Below are 19,489 nucleotides of genomic sequence, written 5' to 3' on the forward strand. Positions count from 1 at the left end.
AGCATGACAATGTGAATGCGATTGGTCGACAGTCTGCTGGTTGGGGCGTTAAACGTTCCTTCAGTCATTTGATTCCTCTCTGGCAACAGCACCATGCAATGCACCTTGGACTAAAGAGGCAGAGCAATAGGAAAAATGTGCTAGACCCTCTGTTAAATAAATCATTTCTCGAGGTAGGAATATCGCAAAAATATGATCAATGGCTCATTCGAGAGAAGATCTCCTCCCGAGGTATGACATCAGCCAGTATTAAAATATGACTTGTATGATAGACGTTTTCGCAATGTAGAACTTCCATTGTAGTGAGGGAGACTATCACAGTGCTACGTCATACCGGACGGATTTCTGCCTGCTTGAACGACAGTAACTCAGATACACATAAAAACATGAAATGACCCAGGTAATCGATAGAACGTCACTCGAGATGCACAAAAACAATATAACATTCAAAATGGGTGAACCGTTCCTATAAGAAAATGTTGGATTAGGTACAGACATCTCAATAAGATCAGAATAGGTGAAATAAGCATGTTTCAGGTGAGGTAACCTGCGTGTTCGTCGTTCTCTAGTTGCAGAGCGTGACACTCTGTCTCTGGGAGTGGGGATGTCTGTATCCAGGTCTGAAATGTCTGAGGACAACCGAGGAAAGACATTAAAACCACATACTGGATCAGCTAGCTGTTCAGGAGCTGCTTCTGACATCACATTTCACATCAATCACTTTTCTCCTCCCCCCTTTCACCGTCCCTCCCTCCCAGCCCCCCTTCAGTCATGAGGTGCAGTGCTGATGCTACATTCTCTCCCTAATACATTACTTCCACCCTCTCTCCCTCACCCTCCAGTTCAGAGCTGCTGTTGCCGCGGTGGTCTTCCTCGCTGTTGGGGGCACTGTCCTGCACTTCTGGGATGCTGACCAGGAACTTGCGGTCGTCTCGCAGGACCATCATGGTCAGCTTTCCCCGGGACTTCTCCACCAGGTGCTTGGTCTCCAGAAGGGACAGGTTCTCTGTGGTCATCCCATTGATCTGAACAGGAAGTAGAAAAATTGTGGTCACACAATGCAGAAATCTCCTTGGCTTCATACAATAACAAATATTGAAAAAAAGACACCGTTAGAATACCAAAAGTATTTGGTTGATGGTCCCAGTAAAGAATCAAATCTATGTACAAACCAAATGTTTTGTGATGAGATATCATAACAGCCTGCTTTCTCTTACCTTGAGAATGAGGTCTCCCTCCTGCAGAGTGCCCTCCTTGGCAGCCAGACCCGTCTCAGTCATGTGTTTGATGAAGATCTGGCTTCCCAACTTCAGTCCATACTCTGAAACAGGAAGGCAACATAAAATTGATATAGTGCAAGCCTTGCATTCACCCATCTATGTCAGACCTGCGATGATGTTTTGAAACCTTTTGTTACGGCGTGGCATAATAAACACGGCGCAAATTCTCTCCTGTTGTTTCTCCTTACCGTCTGTGAGTTTCTCCTTACCGTCTGCTGTTTCTCCTTACCGTCTGTGAGTTTCTCCTTACCGTCTGTGAGTTTCTCCTTACCGTCTGTGAGTTTCTCCTTACCGTCTGTGAGTTTCTCCTTACCGTCTGTGAGTTTCTCCTTACCGTCTGTTAGTTTCTCCTTACCGTCTGTTAGTTTCTCCTTACCGTCTGTTAGTTTCTCCTTACCGTCTGTTAGTTTCTCCTTACCGTCTGTTAGTTTCTCCTTACCGTCTGTTTGTTTCTCCTTACCGTCTGTTGTTTCTCCTTACCGTCTGTTGTTTCTCCTTACCGTCTGTTGTTTCTCCTTACCATCTGTGAGTTTCTTCTTCAGCAGGGTGGCTTTGATTGGCTTGTCTGGGAAGGCCTGCTGTGGGAGCCGTTTGTACCCTGAACTTAGCGGCAGGGCATGAGCGGTTCCGTTGCGGTCGAGGGCGGAGCGGTCAGCTTTGTGGGCCTGGTCACTACCATCGGAGTAGCGTCGGGGCCTCTGTGGGGGGTCCTGGTCCAGCAGGTTGGAGTAGGAGGCAGCACGCGAGGGTCTGGTGCTGGCGGGGAGCTGGATCTTACGAGGACGCTTCACTGTCTGTGAGAGGGAGAGGGAGAGTCAGTAACACAGCTGAAAAATGTATTACATTTATTTTTTTCTGGTGTACTGAAATCATGATCTCACATCCATAACCTGGAGTTGGAGTTGCTCACAAATCTTACGAAGATGTCAAGAATAACTCATCTAAACAGAAGATAAAGTTTGCCAGTACTCACTATGTTGGCTGTTTTGCCACATGACTTGAGGTTCTGGATGGTGAAGGTAGAGTAGACATTCTCCATTGACACGCCATTGACCATGACGATCTGATCTCTGACGCTTTTGGAAAGGGACGAGATGTAGAACAAGGCTCTGTACTCAACACGGTTCACCCATCCATATTGGAAATTACAGCACTTTGTACATACCGTCTCCCCCCAATTTTGGGACAAATTCACTTCTGTATTAAAGTTGTAAAAGGTATTTGGTCCCATATTCATAGCACGCAATGACTACATCAAGCTTATGTGACTGCAAATTTGCTGGATGCAGTTCAGAATACTTTGTGCCCATAGAAATAAATGGTAAATAATGTGTCATTTTGGAGTATCTTTTACTGTAAATAAGAAAATATTGTTTTCTAAACACTACATTAATGAGGATGCTACCATTAATGTGGATGCTATATACATTTGAGTCACTTGTATTGTTTTATGTTATGGCAGTATCAGCCAATCAGCTCTTTTGTTGTTCAACGCAACGTGCCATTCCATAATGGCTACTGTGGCTACTGCTAGCTAGCATGAGGAAGAAAAGGGCAGGTTTTTCCCCTTTTCGTCCCCAATCTTGGTGTAACATTTGGGATAATGGAACAATTTAGAGTACAATGCATTTCTCATCCCTGGATTGAGGTAGGTTTTCCAAGCCATATTTCGAGCTGGCTCTGCAGTGTCAGGAAGTCTGTCTGACCCTAGTGCAGCTGTAAGCAAGTGGGTTGGCCCTACTGGCTAGCCTGAAGGGTAAAGGTGTATGGTGTGTAGGTGACTTACAACAGCCGTCCCATAGCGGGTCCGTTCCGTACCACATCTGAAACTATCACGGCTGTGTCCCCTGAGTCCGGGTTCGGCTGGTCTCTGCCTCCTGATATCGCAAAGCCAAACCCCATCTTGGAATCCTGCCATTAAGAGAGAGGGAGGGTGATAAAGAGGGGAGAGAGAGAGTGAGCACATTCCATCAGCACTGAAGTGTGTCACCTGACCTATACCTAGAGTAACAGGGAGAAGGGCATGTCTTTGTTACTCTTATTTCCTGCAGTTCGCCACTGAAACTGATAGTATTCAAGTCCATTCTAACTAAAGTGGTTCAGTAGGCTATTTCTTTCATTGTACCTTGATGCAAGTGACTGTAAAATTTGTTTAGTTTCAGGTGAAAGTATAACATCAAAACACTGACCGACCAAACAACAAGAGACACTTACTTTGCCGAGTGTTATAGTATGCTGCTCGAATATCGTTAATTCCTCCATCTCCGGTTCCTGAAAAACCAAATATCAAACCCATTACAACATGTTAAACCAACATAACAGGCATTCTCCACTTTTCCATTAATGAACAGGAGCAACTTCAACAGAAGTCCGATAACAACATCAGAAGCAGCTGTTTTGTGTCCTTACACAGCCCAGTGTTGTTTAAGAGACAGTGAGGAGCGAGTTAACAGCAACGTGCTCCTTCCTACCTGTCCCATTCCATTCTTGTCTGGCAGGTATGGGGATGGGCCACAGGGGAAAGACTCAGCAGGCTGCACGTATGGCCTTGCTGTGACATATGACACCAGGCCATTGTTCAATGTTGTGCAACGTTACAGAAACCTGCAGGTAGAAACGTAATATAGCCGACTATATTCCTTCTGTGCCCTGCTTCTAGTCATGAAGAAAACTGTCTGTTCTACACAATGCATTTCTATATGCAACGTTTCACGTGCCTCATCCAATTGAACACACCTTTAGATACAATCTGCGGACAGTCACCAACCTACGATAGTGAATCAAATCAAATTGTATTTGTCACATGCGCCGAATAAAACAGGTGTAGACCTTAGTGAAATGCTTACTTAAAAGCCCTTAACCAACAATGCAGCAAAGAAAAATAAGTGTTAAAGTATTGTAGCGACCCGCACAGACAGCTGTGTTCGTTCAGCTAGCTGACTAATGTGGCGTCGAGGGAATCCGAAAGTGAAGGTAGGGGACGATTATGGCCAAGGAGGTGCGTGTGCATGGACGTCGGAGGATCTGGCCGAGGAGAGGCCGCTTGAGGGTGGCGGCTGAAGCGGACATGAGTGCTTCGTTGACTGTTCTTCGCGTGGACCAAAAGGGTGATGCTGCGGGACGAGGAATCTATGGCTCAGGATGGTAACAAACATGGCAGCGCCCAGTCCCCGATTGCGTCCGTATCTGTTAAGAACCCGAGGTACTCCAGTAAGGCGGATTGGGAAGCTTTTCATGCTCAGTTTCATGCTGTTAGCTCATTTTAGGGGGTGGTCAAATGAAGGGCACTGCAGGGGGCTTTGTGCCTCACGGATGATGCTCTGGCCTGTTTGATATTGATTAGCCCCGAGGACAGACATGATTATGGTGCTTTAGTTGGAGCACTGAGAAGGCGCTATGGACAGTGTATTCAGCCCGGGCTACTGCGCTTCGAACTGAGTAATAGACGCAGGCAGCCTGGAGAGCCTCTACGGGTGCTAGCTAATGATACAGACGCTCTCTCCTACGGAGCTGCGCATACAGACCCAGCTGGCTCTTTCGGAGTCATAACAGATAGCCTTGGAGAGGGAGCTAGTGTGGGCTGGGGCTTCAACTGAGTTGGGGTTTTTGTTATGTCACTGTAGAGGGGAGCCCTGCTCTGCCCTGGTGGACACTTGGTCCACAGTAACCCTGGTGAGGCCAGATATTGTGCCAGGTTGGACTCCGTTTGAGCCCACAACTGTGCAGTTCCGCACAGTCACAGGTGAGCTGGCACCCATGAAAGGGAAGGGAATAATGACTGACAGTAGGGGGCAGGTCTGTACGTCATCCTGTGTGGGTAGCGGCTGTGCAGGGCCTTTGTATCCTGGGGTTGGACTTTTTTAGGAGCACAGGCTGCCAGTTATACCTAAAAGGGGGGCACACTGAGCTTCCAGGGAGGGCCGGCAGACACCATGCCCCCCCCAATGTCACATTCACACAACCCAACAAACTCTTTACTCCAACAGTTAAAGCAGCAGAGACTCATGGCTGCCCCCCCGCCCCCACATCTGTGTGTTACATTCCCCCAGCTACCTCCACGACAAAGCCCTCTGTGAGCCCGGGCCGCAGCCCCCCAGCCCAGCTACCCCAGATGAGAGGACACGGTCTGCAGTCAGGGAGATATGGGGGAGGAACTGTCAAAACAGTTGTGGCAGTTGCTGTTTGAATTCAGAGACAGCTTTGCACTGAGTGAGGAAGAGGTGGATCAGACTCATCTGGTGCAGCATGAGATTGACACAGGTGATGTTCGGCCCATCAAGATGCGTCCCCGCCGTATCCCGCTGGCAGGCCAGGAGGCGGCAGACAAGGCTGTGTTGGAGATGCAGCGGGCAGACTTCATCGAGCCCTCAGACAGCCCCTGGGCGGCGCCAGTCGTCATGGTTCCGAAGAAGGGGGCAAGCTGAGGTTCTGTGTGGACTACAGGCGGCTGAATGAGGTAACCAGGAAGGACTCATACCCCATACCACGTATCGATGAGTCGCTGGACCTGGTTAGGGGGTCCTCCTGGTTCTCCTCACTAGACCTCCGCAGTGGCTACTGGCAGGCGCCCCTCTCCCCAGAGGCCAGAGCCAAAACTGCATTCTCCACTAACAGAGGACCCTGGCAGTTCAAGGTCCTGTGCTTCGGCCTGTGCAACACTCCAGCTACTTTTGAGTGTTTGATGGACAGGGTGCTGGATGGCATCCCCCGACAGCAGTGTCTGGTTTACCTTGATGTATCTGAATGGGGGCAGAAACAAGCACACAGACCTACAGCCAGTGCTACAGTGGGTAGAGGTGCAGCTGAGACCACCGTGGGAAGGTGGCAGCTCTCTCACTCGCGACCAAAGTGTTGTGGTCAAAGTGTTTGAGAGACTGCGGCTGGCTGATGGCGTGCTACAGAGGGCATGGAAAGAGTCCGCTAAGGGAGAGGAGAGGTGGCAGGTGGTGGTCCCAAAAGCACTGTGGGAGGCTGTGCTCCAGAGCACTCAAGGGGGGGGGGGGGGGGGACTGGACACTTTGGGGTCACAAAAATACACAGGGATGTTCAGCAGGTTTGGAGCTGCAGAGTCCATCCACAGCGACCAATGCAGAAACTTTGAGTCCTGTGTGTTTGCCACCATGTGTGAGAGGCTGGGTATGCACAAGACCAGCACTACTCCTCTCCATCCTCAAAGTGATAGCCTTGTGGAGCGTTTCAACAAAACGCTTGGACAGCAGCTGGCCATCGTCTCTTCCAAACACCAGCGTGACTGGGACAAGCACCTGCCTATGGTCCTCATGGCATGCCGCTCCGCTGTCCAAGACTCCACCTCCTGCACGTCTGCCCTTTTCATGCTGGAGAGAGCGATCCACACCCCTGCAGAAATGGCGTTTGGTCAACCTCTGGATAGCCCTCCTGTTCCCCCGGGCCCGGAGACTCCAGGACCGCCTGGAGACAGTCCACACCGTCACTAGAGGGCAGCTGGGGAATGCAGGTCTAAGGCAGAAGAGGAACTATGACGTGTACACACAGGGAAGGCACTGTGGCTGGGGACTTGGTCTGGGTAGGGGAGATTGTGTACCGGGAGAAAGGTGGCACTGCACCGGGAGAGGTTAGCCCCATACAGAGGGCCCCTTCTTCCCAAACCCCAGGGACCCCCACTATTCCCCTCTCTGGCAATGATATTCCTCAGGCACCCACCCCCAGGGGCCACAGTCTCTCTCCCCTGAGCCCCAAACTGTATTCCCCATTACCTCATCCTTGTCCCCCATGTCCCTGCCTTCATCCCCTGGGCCCCAGAGGGGCAGCCCCCTGCCACAGACTGTTTCCCCCGTTTCACATCTTTGGGGTTTGGCAGGGAGTGGAGCATCTCAAGTTTAAGGCCATGTTTAGCCATTGTTCTCTTGCTTACACCCGGTCTTCACAAGAGATGGTCAGTTGTTTTATACGTGTATTCTTCATGTATTTGGTGTGGGCTACGGCCAAACAGTAGCCTGTGTGGAGTTAGGTTAATAAACCGTGAATTCGTAAACTCAATATTCTGTCTGGACAGTTGTTCCTTTATGATCTATCCAGGTCATTACAGTAGTTGAGTAAATAAACTGCGTTTACATGGTAGACGGCAACCGGATGTCATTGCTTTCAATGAGAGCACAATGGTAAATGCCGTTGAGCCTGACGGTGAATGCCGTCAGCTGCCATGGTAGACGGACTAGCCGCCAGAGTTAAAATATTTCAATTTCTGCCGTCTGCCATTGCGTTGTTTTCTACCGGATGTTGATTTGCACGGTTTGTTTACTGAATCACCACAGCAATGCACACCATCACGATGGCTCACTTTGGCTGTCACCATCTTTTTTACTTTCTTCTTCAGCTATGCCAACTGGGATGATGTTTTTTGAGTCCATCTACTTGCTTCACTAGCTAGGTTTCCATCCAATTGGCGACAGATTTTCATGCACATTTTCTAAAATCCGCAAAGAAAATGCACACACATTTTCAACTCTACGGATAGTTTTGTCAAACTTTGCTTTAAATAGCAGATGTTCCTACTCTGGTCTTGGCATGTGCTCTCTAGCCTACAGCTGGCTAGTCTACATGAGATTATTTGTTAAATGGCAGCCAAGCATCAATCATCATGTCACAAGAATAAGACTCGATAATTATTGGAAAGGCACATCATACTCAACACCGTGCACTTTCACCACCCACCCTGTGAAGTTGATCAATTTATTTTATCTGTAGCCGAATAAACTGCATGGTTTCCCAAGTTGTAGTGGGAGGACCACACAGCATATCACTGCGTGACTCCAAGTTTACTTCCATATGAAATGTAAACAGAAGACGACTTTTCCAATCAGTTCAGCAATTCTATGTATGTGTGACCATCTGTCCGGCTCCGTTAATAATATAACTCGGCCTACTAGAAAGAAAAAAAACGAGTGAATTTCCTACTATTCAACATAGGTTTAATTAGCTCTAACATGCATTGTTGCATGGAGGTCAGTGAGCCCATAGTGTTGTCCTACAGGGTCAGGACCAACATACAGGTCAACAAGGTGAAACAGACAGGGTCAGGACCAACATACAGGTCAACAAGGTGAAACCGACAGGGTCAGGACCAACATACAGGTCAACAAGGTGAAACAGACAGGGTCAGGACCAACATACAGGTCAACGAAAGGCCAACAAGGTGAAACAGACAGGGTCAGGTAGCCACAGAGGCAGATAAGCATCCACGATAAATCACTAGCCAGTGGTGGCTGGTGGGTGGAGCTATAGGAGGACAGGCTCATTGTAATGGCTGGAATGGAATTTATCAAACACATGGAAACCAGGTTGGACAACGTTCCATTTACTCAATTTCGGCCATTACAATGAGCCCGTATAGCTCCTCCCACTTTACCAATGGTAGCAGGTGGAATAGCTGCCAGCCAGGTGCATTGTTTCTCAGAGAGTTGGTTAGGTTTAACCTGGTATAATTTTTTACAACATCAGTCTAATTAACAGACTGAAGGACTGGATATCAGCAGTCTCACAGCTAACAAAGACTCAATTTAAGAAGATCCTGGTCCAAGAGACTGACTGCTCAGATATTTCATTGATTAGGTCATTAATGACTTCCAGTATGGTTTATGTATAAAATACACAATATAGTTTTGATCATCAGTCAAGTTAATTATTGTAATAAAAAACAAATTAATATAGAGGATATAGTTGACATGTATCCTCTGGCAGACACCTTTCATCTGCTTTGAAAGGTTGAGGGGGCTGACTGCCAATATCATTTATGTTATCTTTCTAGCGGCGTCTAGTCAGAGACACTATTCCTGAAAACAGTCACTAATATCCATTTCAGACAGAAGATGTGGTATATTACCAGTAAAATGTTTATAGGCAATGTTTATACGAACCCCCTTCAAACAGACCCTTATGTACCACTTACTTGCATGTATACCCCTTGTATACATATCAATGGGTAACTGGCAAATTGGGAGGTGTGGGGGCAGGAGGCTGTTGTTCAACCATGGGGGCTGTTTAACAATGGAAGTGTTAAATGAATTTACCTGCAAAAAATAGAGATACCATTCAAACAGACCCAAAACCTGTATTTTGGTTACAGGAATCAGGTTTCCATTCAACCATTTTATGTCAGCAACAAAAAATATTAACAGGCCTGATGGAAACAGAACGTTTGTCTGTAAACTTTCCAAATGTTCGAGCAAACATACGCTATACAAGGTGGGATCTGTTTGTGTCTGTAAAATGTATTAAGCGAGAAATTGCGGTGGAAACGCTTTTATGTGCAAATATAGACTTCATGGGTTTCAACTGGACAAGGTCTCTTAATGGTTATCTTAGCTGGTACCCAGAGGGGTGAACCTTTTGGGGCAGACATGGACAAACCCATGTACTTTAGTGGGGGGGGGGGGGGTTAGGGTTATGTCCAGGCAAGACAACAGTAGCTAATTATACGTCCCTCGCTGTATTTATCGGCTGTTGGCCTACTTGGTCCAAGTATGTACTTAGCTAACGTTAGCTACCGAGGCAAATACAATGAAGCAGAATGACAGCTGCCATTTGTCAGAACAGTTCAAATAACATGATCAGGGGGTGCGTAACCTGAGTGGGTTGATTCACTGATGTGGTCATCCTGTCTGGGTTGGCGGATGGTAGGATGGTAGGTTGGTGGTTGAAGATATCCCTCTAGTGGTGTGGGGGCTGTGCTTTGGCAAAGTGGGTGGGTTTATATCCTTCCTGTTTGGCCCTGTCCGGGGGTGTCCTCGGATGGGGCCACAGTGTCTCCTGACCCCTCCTGTCTCAGCCTCCAGTATTTATGCTGCAGTAGTTTATGTGTCGGGGGGCTAGGGTCAGTTTGTTATATCTGGAGTACTTCTCCTGTCCTATTCGGTGTCCTGTGTGAATCTAAGTGTGCGTTCTCTAATTCTCTCCTTCTCTCTTTCTCTCTCTCGGAGGACCTGAGCCCTAGGACCATGCCCCAGGAATACCTGACATGATGACTCCTTGCTGTCCCCAGTCCACCTGACTGTGCTGCTGCTCCAGTTTCAACTGTTCTGCCTTATTATTATTATTATTATTCGACCATGCAGGTCATTTATGAACATCTTGACCATGTTCTGTTATAATCTCCACCCGGCACAGCCAGAAGAGGACTGGCCACCCCACATAGCCTGGTTCCTCTCTAGGTTTCTTCCTAGGTTTTGGCCTTTCTAGGGAGTTTTTCCTAGCCACCGTGCTTCTACACCTGCATTGCTTGCTGTTTGGGGTTTTAGGCTGGGTTTCTGTACAGCACTTTGAGATATCAGCTGATGTACGAAGGGCTATATAAATAAATTTGATTTGATGATCTTGAATTGATTGGTCAAAAATATTGAGATTAGTCTTTCAAATGATATATTTATGTATCAAATCAAATCAAATTTTATTTGTCACATACACATGGTTAGCAGATGTTAATGCGAGTGTAGCGAAATGCTTGTGCTTCTAGTTCCGACAATGCAGTAATAACAAGTAATCTAACTAACAATTCCAAAACTACTGTCTTGTACACAGTGTAAGGGGATAAAGAATATGTACATAAGGATATATGAATGAGTGATGGTACAGAGCAGCATAGGCAAGATACAGTAGATGGTATCGGGTACAGTATGTACAAATGAGATGAGTATGTAAACAAAGTGGCATAGTATAGTATAAAGTGGCTAGTGATACATGTATTACATAAGGATACCGTCGATGATATAGAGTACAGTATATACGTATGCATATGAGATGAATAATGTAGGGTAAGTAACATTTATATAAGGTAGCATTGTTTAAAGTGGCTAGTGATATATTTACATCATTTCCCATCAATTCCCATTATTAAAGTGGCTGGAGTTGAGTCAGTGTCAGTGTGTTGGCAGCAGCCACTCAGTGTTAGTGGTGGCTGTTTAACAGTCTGATGGCCTTGAGATAGAAGCTGTTTTTCAGTCTCTCGGTCCCAGCTTTGATGCACCTGTACTGACCTCGCCTTCTGGATGATAGCGGGGTGAACAGGCAGTGGCTCGGGTGGTTGATGTCCTTGATGATCTTTATGGCCTTCCTGTGACATCGGGTGGTGTAGGTGTCCTGGAGGGCAGGTAGTTTGCCCCCGGTGATGCGTTGTGCAGACCTCACTACCCTCTGGAGAGCCTTACGGTTGAGGGCGGTGCAGTTGCCATACCAGGCGGTGATACAGCCCGCCAGGATGCTCTCGATTGTGCATCTGTAGAAGTTTGTGAGTGCTTTTGGTGACAAGCCGAATTTCTTCAGCCTCCACAGGTTGAAGAGGCGCTGCTGCGCCTTCTTCACGATGCTGTCTGTGTGAGTGGACCAATTCAGTTTGTCTGTGATGTGTATGCCGAGGAACTTAAAACTTGCTATGAAATAAAACTTGTATGAAAGTTACTGTATGTAAATTACAGCCCTCAAATGGTTAAGTGTACTACCGACGTTACTACCAACGTTATCTTCATGAGGGAGTTTTCCAACTGGCTCCTCCGTCACGACGTTACCTGAACGGCCATCTGCGGCCCACTAATCGTTAGCTGTCTTATCGGCTGCTATCTGAACATTTTCTGACAATTATTCTTGGGTCACTATAACTATATCTATTTTGCCAATTGGATTGATCCCCTCTACCACATGGAACCCCACTAATCTACTAACAGAAATGGCTAAACAAAACACCGTCCTATGCTAGCTTGATACCGATGGCCTGGCTAGCTGTCTGAATCGCCGTGACCCCAACCAACCTCACTACGAACTGGACCCTTATGATCACTCGACTAAGCATGCCTCTCCTTAATGTCAATATGCCTTGTCCATTGCTGTTCTGCTTAGTGTTTATTGGCTTATTTCACTGTAGAGCCTCTAGCCCTGCTCATTATACCTTATCCAAACTTTTAGTTCCACCACCCACACATGCGATGACATCACCAGGTTTCAATTATGTTTCTAGAGACAATATCTCTCTCATCACTCAATACCTAGGTTTACCTCCATTGTATTCACATCCTACCATACCGGTCTGTACATTATACCTTGAAGCTATTTTAATCGCCCCCAGAAACCTCCTTTTACTCTCTGTTCCGGACGTTCTAAACAAACAATTCTCATAGCTTTTAGCCGTACCCTTATCCTACTCCTCCTCTGCTCCTCTGGTGATATAGAGGTGAATCCAGGCCCTGCAGTGCCTAGCTCCACTCCTATTCCTGAGGCGCTCTTTTGATTACTTCTGTAACCGTAATAGCCTTGGTTTCATGCATGTTAACATTAGAAGCCTCCTCCCTAAGTTTGTTTTATTCACTGCTTTAGCACATTCTGCAAACCCGGATGTTCTAGCCATGTCTGAATCCTAGCTTAGGAAGACCACCAAAAAATTCTGAAATCTCCATTCCGAACTACAATATTTTCAGACAAGATAGAATGGCCAAAAGGGGCGGTGTTGCAATCTACTTCAGAGATAGTAGAACAGAACACTGCAGGCTATCCAGGTCTGTACCCAAACAATTTGAACTTCTACTTTAAAAAAAATCCACCTCACTAAAAACAAGTCTCTCACCGTTGCCACCTGCTATAGACCACCCTCCGCCCCCAGCTGTGCTCTGGACACCATATGTGAACTGATTGCCCCCCATCTATCTTCAGAGCTCGTGCTGCTAGGCGACCTAAACTGGAACATGCTTAACACCCCAGCCATCCTACAATCTAAGCTGGATGCCCTCAATCTCACACAAATGATCAATGAACCTACCAGGTACCACCCCAAAGCCGTAAACACGGGCACCCTCATAGATATCATCCTAACCAACTTGCCCTCTAAATACACCTCTGCTGTTTTCAACCAAGATCTCAGCGATCACTGCCTCATTGCCTGCATCCGTAATGGGTCAGCGGTCAAACAACCTCCACTCATCACTAATCGACTTGGCCGGTGTATCCTGGAAGGACATTGACCTCATCCCATCAGTAGAGGATGCCTGGTTATTTTTTTGAAATGCCTTCATCACCATCTTAAATAAGCATGCCCCTTTCAAGAAATTTAGAACCAGGAACAGATATAGCCCTTTGTTCACCCCAGACCTGACTGCCCTTAACCAACACAAAAACATCCTATGGAGAACAGCCCCCGTGATATGCAACTTTTCAGGGAAGCTAGAAACCATTATACACAGGCAGTTAGAAAAGCCAAGGCTAGCTTTTTCAAGCAGAAATTTGCTTCCTGCAACAAAATCAAAAAAGTTCTGGGACATTGTAAAGTCCATGGAGAATAAGAACACCTCCTCCCAGCTACCCACTGCACTGAGGATAGGAAACTCTGTCACCACCGATAAATCCACTATAATTGAGAATTTCAATAAGCATTTTTCTACAGCTGGCCATGCTTTCCACCTGGCTACCCCTACCCCGGTCAACAGCACTGCACCCCTCACAGCAACTCGCCCAAGCCTACCCCATTTCTCCTTTTCCCAAATCCAGTCAGCTGATGTTCTGAAAGATCTGCAAAATCTGGACCCCTACAAAATCAGCCGGGCTAGACAATCTGGACCCTTTCTTCCTAAAATGATCTGCCAAAATTGTTGCAACCCCTATTACTAGCCTGTTCAACCTCTTTTGTGTCATCTGAGATTCCCAAAGATTGGAAAGCAGCTGCGGTCATCCCCCTCTTTAAGGGGGGGGGGGGGTACTCTTGACCCAAACTGCTACAGACCCATCTATCCTACCCTGCCTTTGAGGTCTTCGAAAGCCAAGTCAACAAACAGATTTCCGAACATTTCGAATCCCACCATACCTTCCCTGCTATGCAATCTGGTTTCAGAGCTGGTCATGGGTGCACCTCAGCCACGCTCAACAAGGTCCTAAACGATATCTTAACCGCCATCGATAAGAAACAATACTGTGCAGCCGTATTCATTGACCTGGCCAAGGCTCTCAACTCTGTCAATCACCGCATCCTCATCGGCAGACTCGACAGCCTTCGTTTCTGAAATTATTGCCTCGCCTGGTTCACCAACTACTTCTCTGATAGAGTTCAGTGTGTCAAATCGGAGGGCCTGTTGTCCGGACCTCTGACAGTCTCTATGGGGGTACCACAGGCTTCAATTATTGGACCGACTCTCTTTTCTGTATACATCAATGATGTTGCTCTTGCTGCTGGTGAGTCTCTGATCCACCTCTACGCAGACGACACCATTCTGACGACACTGTTAACAACCCTCCAGGCAAGCTTCAATGCCATACAATTCTCCTTCCGTGGCCTCCAACTGCTCTTAAATACAAGTAAAACTAAATTCATGCTCTTCAAACGATCGCTGCCTGCACCTGCTTGCCTGTCCAACATCACTACTCTGGATGGCTCTAACTTAGAATATGTGGACAACTACAAATACCTAGGTGTCTGGTTAGACTGTAAACTCTCCTTCCAGACCCAACATCTCCAATCCAAAGTTAAATCTAGAATTGGCTTCCTATTTCGCAACAAAGCATCCTTCACTCATGCTGCCAAACATACCCTTGTAAAACTGACCATCCTACCAATCCTCGACTTCGGCTATGTCATTTACAAAGTAGCCACCATTGCGACCTGTACACTCTCATTGGCTGGCCCTCGCTTCATACTCGTCGCCAAACCCACTGGCTCCATGTCATCTACAAGACCCTGCTAGGTAAAGTCCCCCTTTATCTCAGCTCGCTGGTCACCATTGCATCACCCACCTGTAGCACGTGCTCCAGCAGGTATATCTCTCTGGTCACCTCCAAAACCAATTATTTCTTTGGCCACCTCTCTTTCCAGTTCTCTGCTGCCAATGACTGGAACGAACTACAAACATCTCTGAAACTGGAAACACTTATCTCCCTCACTAACTTTAAGTACCAGCTGTCAGAGCAGCTCACAGATTACTGCACCTGTACGTAGCCCACCTATAATTTAGCCCAAACAACTACCTCTTTCCCTACTGTATTTATTTTATTTTTCTCCTTTACACCCCATTCTTTTTATTTATACTTTGCACATTCCACTGCAAATCTACCATTCCAGTGTTTTACTTGCTATATTGAATTTACTTTGCCAACATTTTTTTTGCCTTTACCTCCCTTATCTCACCTCATTTGCTCACATCATATATAGACTTGTTTCTACTGTACTATAGACTGTATGTTTGTTTTACTCCATGTGTAACTCTGTGTTGTTGTATGTGTCGAACTGCTTTGCTTTCTTGGCCAGGTCGCAATTGTAAATGAGAACTTGTTCTCAACTTGCCTACCTGGTTAAATAAAAGTGAAATAAAAATAAAATAAATAAGAACATCCAATAGTCAAAGGTATATGAAATACAAATGGTATAGAGAAATAGTCCCATAATAGCTACAACCTAAAACTTCTTACCTGGGAATATTGAAGACTCATGTTAAAAGGAACCACCAACTTTCATATGTTGTCATGTTCTGAGCAAGGAACTGAAACGTTAGCTTTTTTTTTTTTTTTGGCACATATCGCACTTTTACTTTCTTCTCCAACACTTTGTTTTTGCATTATTTAAACCAAATTAGACATGTTTCAGTATTTACTTGAGGCTAAATTGATTTTGTTGATGTACTATACACTGCTCAAAAAAATAAAAGGGAACACTTAAACACAATGTAACTCCAAGTCAATCACACTTCTGTGAAATCAAACTGTCCACTTAGGAAGCAACACAATAAATTTCACATGATGTTGTGCAAATGGAATAGACAACAGGTGGAAATTATAGGCAATTAGCAAGACACCCCCAATAAAGGAGTGGTTCTGCAGGTGGTGACCACAGACAACTTCTCAGTTCCTATGCTTCCTGGCTGATGTTTTGGTCACTTTTGAATGCTGGCGGTGCTTTCACTCTAGTGGTAGCATGAGACGGAGTCTACAATCCACACAAGTGGCTCAGGTAGTGCAGCTCATCCAGGATGGCACATCAATGCGAGCTGTGGCAAGAAGGTTTGCTGTGTCTGTCAGAGTAGTGTCCAGAGCATGGAGGCGCTACCGAGACAGGCCAGTACATCAGGAGATGTGGAGGAGGCCGTAGGAGGGCAACAACCCAGCAGCAGGACCGCTACCTCCGCCTTTGTGCAAGGAGAAACACTGCCAGAGCCTTGCAAAATGACCTCCAGCAGGCCACAATTGTGCATGTGTCTGCTCAAACGGTCAGAAACAGACTCCATGAGGGTGGTATGAGGGTCCGAAGTCCACAGGTGGGGGTTGTGCTTACTGCCCAACACCGTGCAGGACGTTTGGCATTTGCCAGAGAACACCAAGATTGGCAAATTCGCCACTGGCACCCTGTGCTCTTCACAGATGAAAGCAGGTTCACACTGAGCACATGTGACAGACGTGACAGAGTCTGGAGACGCCGTGGAGAACGTTCTGCTGCCTGCAACATCCTCCAGCATGACCGGTTTGGCGGTGGGTCAGTCATGGTGTGGGGTGGCATTTCTTTGGGGGGCCGCACAGCCCTCCATGTGCTCGCCAGGTAGCCTGACTGCCATTAGGTACCGAGATGAGATCCTCAGACCCCTTGTGAGACCATATGCTGGTGCGGTTGGCCCTGGGTTCCTCCTAATGCAAGACAATGCTAGACCTCATGTGGCTGGAGTGTGTCAGCAGTTCCTGCAAGAGGAAGGCATTGATGCTATGGACTGGCCCGCCTGTTCCCCAGACCTGAATCAAATTGAGCACATCTGGGACATCATGTCTCGCTCCATCCAACACCACGTTGCACCACAGACTGTTCAGAAGTTGGCGGATGCTTTAGTCCAGGTCTGGGAGGAGATCCCTCAGGAGACCAGCATTCCCAGGTGTTGTAGGGAGGTCATACAGGCACGTGGAGGCCACACACACACACTACTGAGCCTCATTTTGACTTGTTTTAAGGACATTACATCAAAGTTGGATCAGCCTGTAGTGTGGTTTTTCACTTTAATTTTGAGTGTGACACCAAATCCAGACCTCCATGGGTTGATACATTTTATTTCCATTGATAATTTGTGATTTTGTTGTCAGAACAGTCAACTATTTAAAGAAAAAAGTACTTAAGAATATTTCATTCAGATCTAGGATGTGTTATTTTAGTGTTCCCTTTATTTTTTTGAGCAGTGTATTTAGTTAAAATAAGTGTTCACTCAGTATTGTTGTCATTATTACAAATTTTTTAGTCCTCCAATAAAATCGGTATCGGTATCAGTATCAGTGTTGAAAAATCATAATCAGTCGACCTCTACTACACACGTACAGGTAAGTACGATAACCTGGGGGCCATGTGGGTTTTAGCCCAGGTGGGTTAAAGAAGGGTTAACACTTGGGCCCAATGTTGTATAACCACAAGGGGCCCACAAAGTTATCCTCAGTATCCATGTTGCCCCATGCAGTTGCCATGTTGTTATGAAGCCCAACATGAACCCACATAAAGCCCAACATGGCAACCACATGTGGGACCAATGTGGATACACAACATGGGGGGGCCCAAGTGTTAACCCTTTAACCCACTTGGGCTAAAGAACCTGGGGCACACGTGGAGTAAACACATTTGCCCACTGAGGTCCTTCAATAAACCCAACGTGAACCCAGAGAGCCCAACATGGATACGGAGGACAACATTTTGTGTGTTCCTGTTGGGTTTCCCTAGTGGGGCCCATGGAACAGCCCTTCGTTAACTCATATGGGCACCAAATGGAAATGTTGGCTGGGTAACCAGCATATCAACGTAAACTTGGAGTCACGCGATAAGTTGTGTGGTCCTCCCACTACAACACGGGAAAGGATGCAGTTTATTAGGCTACAGATGAAATAAGTTGAACTTAACAGGGTGGTGAAAGTGCACGGTGACGAGTTCAATGTTCCTTTCCAATAAATAGAGGGTCTTATTATGGTGACATGCTTGGCTGCAGTTTGACAAATTAAAATACTCAAATTTCTCCATAATAATCTCATATGTAGGCTATACACGCACTGTATTTGCGAGCTGTTGGCTAAAGCAGGCATGCCAATACCAGAGTGGGAACATTTGCTATATAAACACATTTTTAGTGACAGAGTGGGAATACTCGCTATATAAACACATTTTTAGTGACAAAACCATTTGCGATGGAAACCCATTTAATGTGTGTAATTTCGGTACATGGGAATACAACCTAATTTTTATGTGCACTACATCATCACACAGATTTATCTGTAACAAGTCATTTGGATTGAACATCTCTGATCAGAAAAGGCACATTTGTTTTATTTCTGATTATTCACATTCAACTGTCACCAATTAGATGAAAACCTAGCTACTGTCAAATGCAGGAATCATGACTAGGTCTTTAGGTTTGTTTTATTAGTACCCCTATCCCTTTCAGATTTAAAGAAAAAGCGTGTATATTTCTGAGTATGAAAAGGATATGACGACATCGTCAAAGGGTAGTGAACAAGTGGAGATTTCTAAGCACAAGTTATGAATACTTAATACTGCCGCATGGCTCTTTTTAGAGGATTGTTGGGGATTCACAATTTATGATGCATACAACATTGTGTAAAAGTATGTTTGAAGAATGAAAAGTATATTTCTGAAATAGTATTAAGCAGTTTGTGCTGAGGGTGTAACTGAACATAATGAACAAATGTAATTATAAAAACAGTTAAGAAAATTGACGTTCAACAATGACATTCCCACCATCAACAAGGTTATATGCACCACTTAACGAGGCTAATGCAGCATTATGTAATGAATACATTATGCACTCGTGTGTCAAAGGTCATAAAACAGTTAAGTATTTAGACCCTTTACTCAGTACTTTGTTGAAGCACGTTTGGCAGCGATTACAGCCTAGATTCTCCTTGGGTATGATGCTACAAACTTGGCACACCTGTATTTGGGGAGTTTCTCCCATTCTTCTCTGCAGATCCTCTCAAGCTCTGTCAGGTTGCATGGGGGAGCGTCGTCGCATAGCTATTTTCAGGTCTCTCTAGAGATTTTCGATCAGGTTGAAGTCCGGGCTCTTTCTGGGCCACTCACGGACATTGATACTTGTCCAAAACCACTCTAGCGTTGTCTTGGCTGTGTAGTTAGGGTCATTGTCCTGTTGGAAGGTGAATCTTAGACCCAGTCTGAGGTCCTGAGCACTCTGGAGCTTGTTTTCATCAAGGATCTCTGTATTTTGCTCCGGTAA

At 46.1% G+C, this 19,489-nt stretch overlaps 1 protein-coding gene across 9 annotated transcripts in view; it reads right to left on the minus strand.

The window, feature by feature from the left end:
- Positions 1-19,489, minus strand: part of LOC110505853 (tight junction protein ZO-3) — a 41,693-nt gene that overhangs the window by 15,403 nt on the left and 6,801 nt on the right. For 7 of the 9 annotated variants that reach the window (XM_036966620.1, XM_036966535.1, XM_036966295.1 and 4 more), the window contains exons 2-8: positions 3,495-3,551; positions 3,067-3,191; positions 2,254-2,356; positions 1,801-2,074; positions 1,218-1,321; positions 836-1,025; positions 548-629 (exon numbers count right to left, since the gene is read on the minus strand). In XM_036966620.1, coding sequence (XP_036822515.1) covers positions 548-629; positions 836-1,025; positions 1,218-1,321; positions 1,801-2,074; positions 2,254-2,356; positions 3,067-3,191; positions 3,495-3,542 — 926 coding nt within the window. In that variant the 5' untranslated portion in view covers positions 3,543-3,551. Of the gene's footprint in view, positions 1-547; positions 630-835; positions 1,026-1,217; positions 1,322-1,800; positions 2,075-2,253; positions 2,357-3,066; positions 3,192-3,494; positions 3,552-3,689; positions 3,828-19,489 lie in introns of those variants that run through there. The other 2 variants (XM_036966500.1, XM_036966578.1) reach the window with 2 other exon arrangements.

This window comes from Oncorhynchus mykiss, chromosome 1, assembly GCF_013265735.2.
Source record: "Oncorhynchus mykiss isolate Arlee chromosome 1, USDA_OmykA_1.1, whole genome shotgun sequence".
In the NCBI taxonomy this organism is placed as follows: Eukaryota; Metazoa; Chordata; class Actinopteri; order Salmoniformes; family Salmonidae; genus Oncorhynchus; species Oncorhynchus mykiss.